The 14,473-nt window shown below is 48.7% G+C and overlaps 1 protein-coding gene across 1 annotated transcript in view; it reads right to left on the bottom strand.

The window, feature by feature from the left end:
• Positions 1-14,473, bottom strand: part of LOC135905197 (uncharacterized) — a 285,140-nt gene that overhangs the window by 186,662 nt on the left and 84,005 nt on the right. Inside the window, exon 9 of the mRNA XM_065436218.1 lies at positions 12,315-12,382. Coding sequence (XP_065292290.1) covers positions 12,315-12,382 — 68 coding nt within the window. The remainder of the gene's footprint in view (positions 1-12,314; positions 12,383-14,473) is intronic.

The raw sequence follows: 14,473 nt of genomic DNA, 5'->3' as shown, positions 1-14,473 counted from the left end.
GAGGTGAAGCAGACAGTAAAAGCTCCCCATAAGTAGGCCGATCTCGAAGATATTGTCATACAGGGCCCACCCGCGGCGGAGGTGAAGCAGGCATTAAGAACTCCCCTTACGTAGGCAATCCCGAAGATTATTGCGATACCGGGGGGGCGCACCCGCGGCGGAGGTGAAGCAGACACTAAAAGCTCCCCATAAGTAAGGCCGATCTCGAAGATATTGCAACACCGGGGCTGCCCGCGGCGGAGGTGAAGCAGGCATTAAAAAACTCCCCATTACGTAGGACGATCCCGAAGATATTACAACACCGGGTTGACTCCCGGCGGAGGTGAAGCAGACATCAAGAAATTACTCATACGTAGGTCCGATCTCGAAGCTATTGCAATAACCGGGCCCACCTGCGGCGGAGGTGAAGCAGGTATTAAAAGCTCCCCATACGTAGGCCGATCCCGAAGTTATTGCAATACCGGCCCACCCGCAGCGGAGGTGAAGCGTGCATTAAGAACTCCCCATACGTAGGCCGATCCCGAAGATATTGCAATACCGGGCCCACCCGCGGCACAATGTGAAGCAGGCATTTAAAAGCTCCCCATATGTAGGCCGATCCCGAAGATATTGCAATGCCGGGCCCACCCACGGTGGAGGTGAAGCAGACATTAAAAATCTCCCCATAAGTCGGCCGATCTCGAAGATATTTGCAATACAGGGCTCACCGGCGGAGGAGGTGAAGCAGGCATTAAAGAACTCCCCATACGTACGCCGATTTCGAAGGTATTGCAATTACCGGGCCCACCCGCGGCGGAGGTGAAGCAGGCATTAAGAACTCCCCATACGTAGGCTGAGCTCGAAGATATTGCAACACCGGGGCCACCCGCGGTGGAGGTGAAGCAGGCATTAAAAGCTCCCCATACGTAGGCCGATCTCGAATATATTGCAATAACAAGGCCCACCCGCGGCGGAGTTGAAGCAGGCATTAAAAAACTCCCCATACGTAGGCCGATCTCGAAGATATTGCAATGCTGGGCGCACCCGCAGCGGAGGTGAAGCAGGCATTAAAAGCTCCCCATTACGTAGGCCGATCTCGAAGACATTGCAATACCGCCCCCCCCCCCCTCCCGCGGCGGAGGTGAAGCAGGCATTAAGAACTCCCCATACGTACGCCGATCTCGAAGGTATTGCAATACAGGGCCCACCGGCGGAGGAGGTGAAGCAGGCGTTAAGAACTCCCCGTACGTAGGCCCGACCTCGAAGATATTGCAATACAGGGGCCCACCGGCGGCGGAGTTGAAGCAGGCATTAAAAGCTCCCCATACGTAGGCCGATCTCGAAGACATTGCAATACCTGGGCGCACCCGCAGCGGAGGTGAAGCAGGCATTAAAAAGCTCCCCATACGTAGGCCGATCTCGAAGATATTGCAAATACGGGGGCGCACCCGCAGCGGAGCTGAAGCAGGCATTAAAAGCTCCCCATACGCAGGCCGATCTCCAAGACATTGCAATACCGCCCCCCCCCCCCCCCCCCCCCCGTGGCGGAGGTGAAGCAGGCATTAAGAACTTCCCATATGTAGGCTGATCCCGAAGCTATTGCAATACCGGGCCCACCCGCGGCGGAGGTGAAGGAGGCATTAAAAGCTCCCCATATGTAGGCCGATCCCGAAGATATTGCAATGCCGGGCCCACCCACGGTGGAGGTGAAGCAGACATTAAAAATCTCCCCATAAGTGGGCCGATCTCGAAGATGTTGCAATACAGGGGCCACCGGCGGAGGAGGTGAAGCAGGCATTAAGAACTCCCCATACGTACGCCGATCTCGAAGATATTGCAATACCGGGCCCACCCGCGGCGGAGATGAAGCAGGCATTAAGAACTCCCCATACGTAGGCCGATCTCGAAGATATTGCAACACCGGGGCCACCCGCGGTGGAGGTGAAGCAGGCAAGAACTCCCCATACGTAGGCCGATCGCGAAGATATTGCAATACAGTGCCCACCCGCGGCGGAGTTGAAGCCGGCATTAAGAACTCCCCATGCGCAGGCCAATACCTTAGATATTGCAATACCGGGCCCACCCGCGGCACAGGTGAAGCAGGCATTAAGAACTCCCCATACGTAGGCCGATCGCGAAGATATTGCAATACCGGGCCCACCCGCTGCGGAGGTGAAGCAGGCATTAAGAACTTCCCATAGGTAGGCCGATCCCGAAAATTCCGAAGGGCGCTTTATAGGTTCCCGAGTCCACAGGGGTACGTGCCATTGTTCTTTACCCTTTTTGCACATCACCAGGACGGACCACATCATGATTTTTTTCTGTCAGTGGAAGCCGTAAAATACTACGGAAGTTAGACATACACTGCTTTCGCTGTAAAAGCAGCAAAATGTTGACAGCCGAGTAGATTGATTTGTCGACGCTTTAGGAATGCGTGTGGGGAGTGGTGCGTTGGGCGGATGGGGGGGGGGGGGAGTATGCAGCTTAATTTTTTTTTATTTGGGGGGGGGGGGGGGGCCGGACTCTCCTGCGTACTTGCCTGACCACGTAGCCGATTACAGCAGTTGCAACAAATCGTGAACAAGAAGCGATTATGCGCCTATAGCATAAGAAGCATAAATAAAGAATTTAGCCGTCCCCTTCCTTAAAATAAAGGCTTTATTCATTCATTCATTGTCCATAAAAAACAAGCATACAAAAGATCATTGCAGTGCTTAGGTGTCCTATGTAACGTCAAACTGCTCATGCGGAAATTACTGATCCTGTGTGGCGACATGAAAACGAATCCAGGACCTACCCTAGAACAAGTCGCAAGCTCGTCAAAGGAAATCGCTGCGGATATTAAACTCATCAAGGAAAAGCCGCTTGCTGACATCGATAAAAAACTAGATGCCTTAACAAGACTCGAAGGTTGACCTATGTCAAGAGGAAATTGTCAACATGAAGCGCGCATATGAAAGTTTGGAAAGGAAAGTCGATGACCTAGAAAATCGGAGTAGGCGATCTAATTTATTTCTTTATGGCCTGCCAGAAATTGACGAAGAGAGGAGTGAAATTATTGAACAGACAGTGAACAAAACTGTTGTTCATGACACTCTCGGCTTGAATCCGGCGACTATCGAACGCGTACATCGTCTAGGAAGATCAGAACGGAACAAGCATAGGCCAGAAATTTTCAAGCTATTCGATTTCAGGCAGAAATGAGCCATACTTAAAAAAAGGTTAAAATATGAAAAAAACAACTTCTCTATTGGAGAAGATATTGGAGAAGCTCTCGTGTCGTGCTAACGGGAGACTTTAACATTCCAGACATTGATTGAAATACACTTATTCACACATCGCTTGCCGCGGACGCACTGATAGACCTAATGTTGAACGTTAACCTTTATCAAATTGCATCATCTGTAACGCGCACACATAACACCAATAAAAACATACTTGACTTGATACTTATTGGTCAGCAGTTTCCAATAGACAAGGTTCGAAATGATGTAGTTGAGGGCATACCTGACCATAGCATACCCATCTCCTTGCTGCCGCTCGGCTTTAGCTTTGCAGATCAACAGCGTGGACCAACTGTAATTGATTCTAAAAGGGCAGAAGATAACAGTGTGCTAAACCCTCTCGCCCATGAGTTTGAATTTATTTCACAGCTAGCTTCCGACGCAGCCAGTGATACTAATCTATTTTGCCTCAGGTTCAAATCTGCTGCTATCCACTGTATTACTAACTTCATACCAAGGAAACTGAGGAAATCAACCGTGAATAATCCTTGGATAACACGTGAAGTGATTCAGGCAAAACGAAGAATGGAAAGGCTGCACAGGGTGGTGAAAAACACAGGCTGTGAGCCTTCCATTCGGCACAAACCACACTGCGCAAAAGCAGAGTTCAGACAGAAAGCAAAAAAATACAAACAATACTACGTCAACGTCACCCTTCCTAGTTTGATTAAAAGCAATCGTAACAGGTTTTGAAGACACCTTCGCACTAATAATTCCATGGCGTCGCACAAGGGTCCCGAGAAAAGAGAGGAAAAAGCTAATACATACAATTTTTTCGTTCTGTTTTAACCACAGATCACGGTGTTATTCCACCCATTTTATCCTTTGGTCCATCAAGCATCGATTGTCTTGAAGTCACAGATGCACGAAAACTCAACTTACTGCTCAATTTCAGTGATCCTAAAAAATCCAGTGGCCCAGAAGATATTCCAAATGAGTTTCTTAGAACATATGTGGAATGGTGCAGTAAGTATCTTGCGTTAATTTTCTGTAAATCACTTACTTTGTCTCAACTACCAGACAACTGAAAAATTGCAAAAATAATACCCATTCACAAAGTTGGAGATAAGCCATCAGTACCAGATCACCGTCCCATATCTCGAACTAGCACTTTGTGTAAGGTATTCGAACACATTATCTTAAAACACATAACCGCTTTTCTTGAGAAACAACATTTTTTGTCTTCTTTTCAGCATGTATTTCGTAGCGGGTTTGTTCATTATTACCCAGCTAACCAAGGCAGTTCATGACCTCGCACATAACATCAATAATCGCGGCCAAATGAATATGATTTTATTTTATTTATGAAAGGACTTTAATTGCGCATGTCCCCGTAAGTTAATCGCAAAACTAAGACGTGCAATTGGAGAGGGATTGGTTTTATCATGGATGAAAGATTTTTTTTAACAAACCGCTCACAGTTTATGCTTTTCGAAGGTGTTAAATCAGAAACAGTTCCTGTAACTTCAAGATTTCTTCAAAGTTCTGTCCTGGGACCACTATTATTTTTAATCTTTATAAACCATATTACACAAAACATGGACTCCCGTATCAAGCTCTTCGCAGACGACTGCATTATCTATAAGAAAATTCACCCCATCACAAACCACCTTAAACTCAATGCATGCCTTCATAGGTTAGTAGACTGGTGCGCTAAACGGCAAATGTTCATTAATGAAAAAAAAATCTGTAACCGTTGCAGTAACACGTAACAGAACCCATCCGAATTCACTTGCACTATTAATGGTAAACCACTAGCCAATGTGGAACAGCATAAGTACATTGGCGTTACGTTGAAGTCTGGCCTCAGATGGGACACACACGTTGCCCGCATTACGGCAGCCGAACTACGCAAGCTGTTCTATGTAAAAAGATGTTTAAGAATGGCACCCGCGTCCGCAAAGCTACTAGCATACACTACGTCAGACCAGTGTTAGAATATGCTAACATAGTTTGGTTCCCTCCTTCCCTAAATAGTATAACAAAACTGGAGTCAGTACAGCGCAAACCCATAAGATTCATGTATAACAAGTATCAGCGCATGGACTCTCCCACTAACCTTCTGGCTTCTTCTGGTATTAGGACACAATCCACAAGGGCAAAGCAGGCACGTTCCAAGATTTTGTACCAACCGCGGCATGAAATCTATAAGATAGATGTGACTAAGTACGTCGCATTTTCACACTCTCCTCCGACACGTTGTAAGCATAAATACACACTAACTGAATATTCTTTCAACAATGACTCGTTTGGGCAATCATTTTTCCATTTACGATACGCGAATGGAATCGCTTAAATCCAGACATCACAGACGCCGAAACAGTGTCTGCTTTGACTGCAAAGTTAGAACATACATTTAACATCTAGTACCATCGCCACTGCCGCGCACACTCTCTCATTTAAACGCTAGTTCCGTTTACTTACATTCCTGCACTTATACAATGTATTTACTTTCCTAATATTTGCTGGTGATGGCCGATGAAATGTGTAACGGTTGTCTTGGTGAAAGAGATGCTATTGCACATAACTTTGTTCTTGTACTATCACTGGATTGCTTCTTTATCCCATTCCCATTTTCGTAACAAATTGCAATCTTGTGCTTGGTTGCGGTTCGCTTTTTTATTTTCAGTATTATTTCGTGATGTTTGCGCATTGCCCATGATCGATACGGCGTTGATTCTCTTCGCTTGGCAAACTGGTTGTAATCCTTCCTCGTGGTTGTGCTTAATTTCGTGCGCGCCGCACGCATGTTTTCGAAATGTTTATTTGAGTTTGTGGGTGATCTTTGTTTTAAATGCTCTGTATAGAAGCTTCCTCTCTTTTGTTTTCTCTCGAATGATTTTTTAAGCACCATGTGCTTGATTGTGCACTATTAAACTTTATTACACTATTGATGTTTTTGCTTGAAAAACTGCTTAGACCACATTCATGGCCTTAATGCTAACCTGGCGGATGTGCTTCGGTATTTCCTTTAATTTTGTGTGTGCGTGTTTGTGCAGAGCGCATGTTTTCAAAATGTCGTTTCGTTCTTTCTGTTTCTTTTCTCTTTTTAAGCATGATTCGGCCGTCTCGCCGGCCGTCTCGCTTCGGCCGTCTCGCTGGGCCAAAGAGCACCGCTAAGAAAGCAGCAGCGACCCGTGCCCAGACATCCACCGTATCATACGCCCCTTACATCCAGGACGTGCTGACTCTGTACCGTAAGGCCGACGGTGATATGACTGAGCCAGACAAGGTTGGACATGTACTGAAGGGGATCGCTGACGATGCTTTCAACCTACTCACGTGCAAAAGTTGTGAAATAGTACAGGGCATCATAACAGACTGTCAACGCTTTGAGCAGGCCTAGAGCCGCCGCATTGCAAAGCCGTTAGCACGTCTGCCGAACACTGCTACGACTTCCTTTTGTGAATACAGGCTAGGAGAGCAGCGACCATCATCATGAGATCACCTCACACGAATAGTGCGGCAAGAACTTGAAGCCATGGCTCCTGCAGCCTTCTTTTCCCGCCCCAGTAAACCGAACAACTTGCCTACAGCACCATTTGTGCAGACAACAGTGCGCGAAGAACTCGCTAATCTTGGAGTTCAGTCTGCGTGTGCCATTGACGCTTCACAGATGTGTCATGTGCCAGGTCCGGCGACTAGTCCGCAGTAACCTGCACGCAAATGATCGGCGAATGTGTTTCACCTGCCGGAGTATTGGTCACGTTTCTCGCCATTGTAAAAACCCTACTGCCTCCTCCCTTCTACCACCGCCATTCACTAATTATCGTACCGAACAAAACGAGCGTCGTTGCCAGTCTACGTTGGCACTACAACAGCCAAACAAGAACGCTCGCGCTCCCTGGAACAGTCTCTCTTGGTCATTCCGACGCTACCAGTCCCGTTCGCAACCAGCTCGTCGACCATCGTCCCTGTCGTCGCAGGTTCGTTGTCCACTGTCCCTGATGCAGCCCCGACGTCCATCTTCCCAAAACTAAACGATGAAGCTCCCGGAGATGACGGTGCATCGACGACTCGAGCGCAAAACCCTCTGATCACTTTGCCGACCAAACAAAACTTGATGGTCATTTCAGTCGACGGCTTCAGTGTCCAAGCACTCACTGACACTGGCACGGACGTTTCCGTGATAAGCGCCCAATTGCGCCGACACCTGAACAAAATTCCCACATCCGCTGCATCACGCACCGTCCGCGTCGCCGACGGAGGAACTCTACCATGCTTGGTATATGCACCCCTCGCATTGGCATTGCGGGGCACCTAACGACTGTTTTGTTTGCTGTCTTGAAACGAGGCCCTTACTTGACTTAGGCTTTTTATCGTCCCATACAGCCCTCTTTGATTGCGTGTCTAGTGTCATTCAGCTTGAACTGCCCCACGGCTGTTATATTCCACCACTTGCCCGAAGACATCCGCCTGTCGCCTCAAGCCCCTACGTACATCATTCTACTGTCGTTCCGATCCGTTCCTTATGGTGTCTATTGTACTATGTCCCACCGCTGACATACTGCTCGAAATAAGTTTGGCTGTTCCTCATAACGTGCCCACTGTTACAAGTAATCAGACTTCGCTCCCTCTCCTTATTATAAACTGCTTGATTGAAATTCTACCCAGAGGCATGTCTTTGGGCGACATCTCGCCTGTGAACAATTGCGAAATATCGGCTCTTGACGTCGAAATTCCGTCGCCCTCTACAAGGTCCTCCGATTCACCGACTCTCACAGACGAACTTAGCAAGATGGTTGCCCGTGACCTTCTTTGGGCACAAACTGCTGGCCTCTGCCGACTCTTGGAAACTTACCGCGACATTTTTGACCTGGTCGGCCACCCTCTCCCCCAGACATTGGTGGCTACCTATTGTATTTAGACTGGAGACACCAATCCGATACGATGACGACCGTACCGTGTTTCACATACTGAACGACAAGTGATACAACGAGAAGTCGATAAGATGTCGACTAAAGCGTTATCGAGCCATCTTGCAGTCCATGGGCGTATTCTGTCGTCCTTGTGAAGAAGAAGGACGGCAGCTGGTGCTTTTGATATAGACACCTCGACAAATGAGACACAAGGAAGTCTACCCCTTGCCATGTATTGATGATGCCTTGGGCTGCTTGCAAGGAGACAAGTACTTTTCATTGATAGACCTCCAATCAGGCTGTTGGCGAACCTCAGTAGATAACATAAACTGTGATAAAACTGCCTTCATAACACCTTACGGCCTCTACCAATTCAAGGTTATGCCATTCGGCCTGTTTAATGCCCCGGCAACCTTCGAAAGAATGATGGACTCCTTACATAGCGGCTATGAATTTCGATGATGGACTCCTTACGTCGCGGCTAAGATTCGCTTAGAAAGACAGACAGCTGAGCTAGTTGGTAAGGATTCATTAAGCAAAAAAGAGGTGACGCGTGCAGATAGGACACAAGAGTAGAACACCGGCGTTCGTGTTGTCCACTTCTCTACTCTTGTGTCCTGTCTCCACGCCTCATCTCTTTTTGTAACATTCGCGCTGTCCAGGACTTTTCTGTTCCGTCTTCCGCCGCAGACGTAAGAAGCTTTGTTGCGCTATGCTCGTATTTCCGTCATTTCATCAAAATTTTCGCCAATACCCCTCACCCACTCGCCGACTTACTTAAGAAAGACGTTGCTTTCACATGGGGCCTTGCTCAAACCAAAGCCTTTTCCACCCGCGTACGTTGGCTCACGGCTCCACCATTGCTGGCTCTTTATGATCCATCTGCCGCCACTTAATTTCACAAGGATGCCAGTGGCCAAGGAATTGGGGCTGTACTTGTTCAGTGGCAGCGTAACGCTGAGCATGTAATTGCATGCGCCAGCCAGCTGGGCGATTGGGAAAAGTAGCGCTGCGGCTCCAATAATATTCATTTGCTGTTTTATACAAGACAGGCCGTTTGCATAAGGACGCCCATTGCCCTTCCGGTCATCCCGTAGATTGCATTGAATATGACGCGCATGAGACCGACTTTTGCGTCCTGGCCATTTCTTGTCTGCACGACATCCACACTGAACGGCATGATGACTGCTTACGTGTTCTTATCGATGTTCTCAATTCAGGACATTGGGAGCCCACGCTGCGCGTGTTCGTATTCCGCGATGACGGTCTCTACAGCCGCAGCTTACGCCTGGAGGACCAGAAATTTTATTTCTTTTACCACGCCATTTTCCGGCATCAGTTTTTGAGAAGTTGCATGATGCCCCCTACTGCAGGCCACCTTGCCGTTTCGCTTATTTACGACCGCGTACGGCACCGCTTGTATTGGCCTGGCCTGTACCGCTCTGTGCTTGATGTTACCATGACAACGTAAACAATCATGTGCGCCACCATTTAGCTAGAGCGTCGCCCTCCTGTTATGGCCTTAACTGAAGGAGACCTTGGCTCTAGCGTCCAAAGAGCGTCTGCTCGAAAACAGGCAATGGCAGCCATGCGGAGATTCACCCATCGGATTTTCCGACGTCGAAATTTCGCAATACGTGGATCGTTGTCGCGACTGATTACGCCACCCGGTAAGCGATCACGTGAGCTTTGCGCACAAACTGCGCAACAGAGGTGACAGATTTCCTTTCACATGATGTCATCCTCTATCACGGGGCTAACCAGCAGCTCCTCACACTCTAAAAACAGTTGCACCCTTTTGTGGTGTATATTTGTCCTACAACGATAATTGTCATTAGCCTTGCCTGCGTTTCCTTTCTTGAAAATTCTGCGCTCGCTACTTTCCTATCGACAACGCTATGTCACGCTGATAACGCGCATGCCGTTCATGACTTGGAAGTACCGGGCTCGCACCGATAAAGAAAGGATGCGGGCAGGACAGATGGTGATAATTGTTGTGGGACAAGATGCGCCCCAAAGGGTGTAAAGTTTTTTAGGAGTCCGAAGGATCACGAAGGCCTACCGCCTGGCTCGCAGGACTCTCCCACCCCCGCACCCGAGGCTGAATCGCGCGGAGGCGGTAGTACTGAGACAGCTCCAGTCCGAATGACTACCGAGCCCGAGACTGATAAATCGCATGTACCCCGAGACATATCCGACCGATAAGTGCAGAGTCTGCTGGAGGGAGACCGTAGAATACACGCACATCTTGTGAGACTGCGTTAAGTATCCAGAAGAAGCAAAATCAAGAACGCTCCTACCGCGATTGGAGGCAGCCGCGAAGAGCTGCGACCGAGACGATCAGCTCTGGGCCATCCAGCAGGTCCTCGAGGCGCTCGAAAGGCACGGACCGAGCGAGCCGGCAACGGCGAGCGGAGACCCGCGCCGAGTAACGGCGACTTCGTAGATGATGTAGGCCCTCGTCGGGGCGCGCGAGCGCTCAACTGCAGGCATAAATAAATTTGGCTCCAATCCAATCCAATGAGGAGTGCACTGATCGCTGCTGCACCTTCTTGTCCCGCGTAGTGGAAAACTTACTTCGCTCCTTTTCTGCTCAGCACAAGGTTTCCACCACTTACCCCCTCCCCCCCCCCCACAGGGAAGCGGACTGACGGAGCGGCTCAATCGCTAATTGACAGAAATGCTGTCTGCGTTTCCGAAGACCACCGTGCTTAGAACAGCACGTTACCCTTCGTGACCTTCGCCTAAAATTCGTCCCATCAAGAGACCGTTGGATTTCCACCCTTTTACCTCCTGTTCGGCTGCCACCACTCTGTGACCATTGACGCGCTCCTTCTTTGCTCGACAACGAAGATTCCCACTGAATGCGTTCAAGACGTCATCGCCCGGGCTCGCACGGCACGCCAGATTGCCGTCTACCGGCTCACTGTGTCTCAGGCCGCGCAGAAGGCCCGGTACGACAGCTCACATCAGGACGTTCAATTTTCTCCTGGATTCGTTGTCCTCCTATGGACAACATGTCGCCGCATCGGCTTGTCTGAATAGTCGGTGCCGCGCTACACAGGTCCCTACACTATCTTGCGTGAGCTTGGCGATGTCGACCACGAGATCACTCTGCTGGACTCGCGTGTCCCCACAGAAATTGTGCATGTGTCCCAACTGAAGCCTTTACTTTGCCGGGAGTCGACCTCCCTTACAGTTAACGTCGAGACGTAGCCTTTACAGGGGGGGGGGGGGGGGGGGGGGTGGAGGTATGTCAGGATGCCACCAAGAGTGGCGCCAGTCAGAAGACGATTTGACGTGTAGAGGTGAAATCGGTCTCGACAGCCATCTTAATTATGCATCGTTGTCTCTCTTGCAAATATTGTAAATACATCTGTATATGTGACTTCTGCAACGTAACAATATGAAAGCGTTCGAAAGCGGGTTATGCAACCACGTTTATTTATTTTGGTGCTGTATTTTGTCGCCTTGCCAAAGATGCGTTTTTTCTGGTGTTATTACTTTTCCTATTTTATCATGTCTGAATTTTCTTGCGCGCTATGTTCTTTTTGTATTTTGTTGTATGGCTACCTGTTTGGGCCTAGGATTGCAGTATCTCTTAAATAAAATAAATAAATGTTAAAAGTAATCTAACAGCTTTTTAACAGACGGCACGACGGCAATATGAGGAAAAAGAGCAAATGCAAACAGCAGATACTGTTGGGGAAATTACGATGAAGTGGAGTTGAGTAGGTCATTTGATTCGTCGTGCTAGATAACTGGTGGTTGATTAAACTTCCAAAATTCACATAACAAAAACTAAGATCAGTTCGGGACCGTATAGGCTAGTTGGCGAGATGTAGACGTATTCAAGGTATGGCGAACACATACATCAGCGTATGCTGAAAGTGGCTCAGAATTTGCGAGAGGCTAATGACGAGTACCACTGCAAAAATTGCGCATAAAATAATGGTTGCTCTTTCTTTCCCGGAAGTGTTAATGGTGACATGCACGCGACGTTTTCCCGCCTGTGCAGCAGAAGAAATTCGGCGTTTGCCTGGTCGTTGAGCGGCACTCGCTTTCTCCGCCCTGTAAAGACCTTCAACTGCTTTTAATGTCTAGCGATACAGAAAAACACTACAAAGAAATATAGTTCCGGAGTGTTCCGTGCCAGCGGGAGGAAACCCCGCGATTGGCCCTTAACGCTTACCGGAACTCCAGCTTGCGAAGGTGCCTCCTGCTGCTCCTCGATCTCCGGGGGCATTTCCGCGGCCATACCTGCCATAGGAAGGTATGCCCACAAGGCTGTCTGGTAATACCCGTTTATTTAGTTCGGCGCATAGGCCTACTGCACTGCCAAGGCGGCACTGCAAGAAAAAGTGACTTCCTGCGCCCCCACGGCAGCATTGGGTATAGTGTTTCTTGTCTAGATCACCGGGCGCACAGTGTATCTGTGCGGCTTGCCTAGTTCTCGCCTACTTGAGCTTAAGGAAGGGCCGTAAGACTTCAACACGCCAAAAAGTGTGAATGAGGCTTCAGCAACATCATCAGACATGTAACTGAGCGATCTCGAATGTGTCACTCCCTGTACCTCTCTCAGTACAGCGTCAAGCGGTCCGAAGCTGAATCAACATATTCCTAATGTTTTCCTGAGGCGGCTGTTAAATGTTGGAATCATTTTCTCGTAAAACCTCCCCGCCGTGAAACTGGCTCAACAATGGGCTTCCACCTGATGTTACTCGACGCACAAATGTTCTGTACCTGGAGATGTGTAGAAGTCCATATGTAAGCTTAAGTTCACGACTGGCTGCCTTAAACGTTAAATTATTGTCAGGATAAATTAAACTTGGCGAAACACGGCGCGAAATAAACCAACGTAAAGCTAATATAAAAGAATTCAAACTCACATCAACGCAATGAAGTCCAAAGTGAACAGCTCGCACCACAGCATAGGTGAACACTACAATGAATGCTTCCACAGAGCCGTTCCCCTCGCAAACGCTGGACCAGCAAAGTCGACGCATGTGACCTGAAATGGATGCGATCCCGAGACTATGTCGATGGAAACAAAGCTGTAGGCACTGAAGCAGCTTTACGACGAAACCTCGCACGGACACCGCACTGGACAAATACATTCTTGACGCACTGGTGACCACGCATTACCCAAAGCTTCGCAGATAACTCGGCGAGTGTAACGCCGCTACCCCCGTGATGAAGGTGCCCATGTTCGCTCTCCGCAATAAGGTGTGCGCAACCATGACCTTCGGGCAGTAGTATGGCACATTTTACGTTTTCCGAAGCTGCTACGTTGTGAAGGCGAATCCATATTCTGATAATGTTCTTGGCATCCACGAACGGGAGAAGGTCTGGTGTGTTTTGCGTCCTGTCGAGATCTTCATCCAAGGTCAGTGCAGCAAAATCATTTCCAAAGCATGGTGCTTGTTAAGTCCCGAGCCACGCGTTTCCGCTTTCTGCCATCTGCTGAGCGGAAAGAGGTAAAGGCTGCCTACTCTGAGCAACCAGAAGAGACTCATCCGCCGTTTTAATTTCGTCAGCTAACAGCTGAGATGAATCGTGGCTTCCTTCTTCTTGCTTTGGCAATGTGTTTTTGGCGTAACACTGCTTGATGATAGCTAATGGCATTTACTCCCACATTCACTGTAAAGGTAAGACAAGTTCTTCATTCGCTCGGGTGTTTGTTTGCGGAAAACAAAGATATGCGTGCTTGTATGGCGACTGACTTGTGCCTCGGAAGACGTTGGCGCGTGAAGAGTGCACTCAATTTTTGTATTGGTGGCGATTAAATCTTCGTTGTCCGGATCACTTGTGATCTCACTGGGTTCGGCATAATTTTTATAGTTGGTCGGCTCTGATAAGGAACCTCACTCTGGGCTCGCATGTAACGCTTGGCAAAACAACCATGGTTTGCCCTCTTCAACAATGGCTTGCCGAAACTTGTTCGTTTTCGGGGTTTTTATCATCTCACCGCCGATAAACAGAAAGGCGGCTTCCACTTGGACCAACGCGTTGTCGTGTTGGCTCCGAAGAGCAACGATGGCGACCTTTGCACGTCGAGTGTGCTGAGATCGAGGCCGTCCGAACGTACTGATAACCGAAACCATCTGCCTAATCGAAGGTAGCCTAATCTCCTTGCACACGCCTTCTCGCATACTTCGGTCTATGAGACGTCTTCACATAGCAAAGTCGTCAGCGATGCACGGAACGTCGGGAGGAGAATGTCGTCAGCAATTTGAAGCGTTGTGTCGCTCTTTGCATTCTGCATGGCAACGTCGGGAGTCTTTTCTGGTGTTGAAGAAGGCAAGATTTTGTTGACACCAGCGTCGCACATCGTGCACGCGTGGCGTCGCT

Source organism: Dermacentor albipictus, chromosome 3, assembly GCF_038994185.2.
Source record: "Dermacentor albipictus isolate Rhodes 1998 colony chromosome 3, USDA_Dalb.pri_finalv2, whole genome shotgun sequence".
Lineage (NCBI taxonomy): Eukaryota > Metazoa > Arthropoda > Arachnida > Ixodida > Ixodidae > Dermacentor > Dermacentor albipictus.
This window is presented reverse-complemented; position numbering and strand designations above follow the sequence as displayed.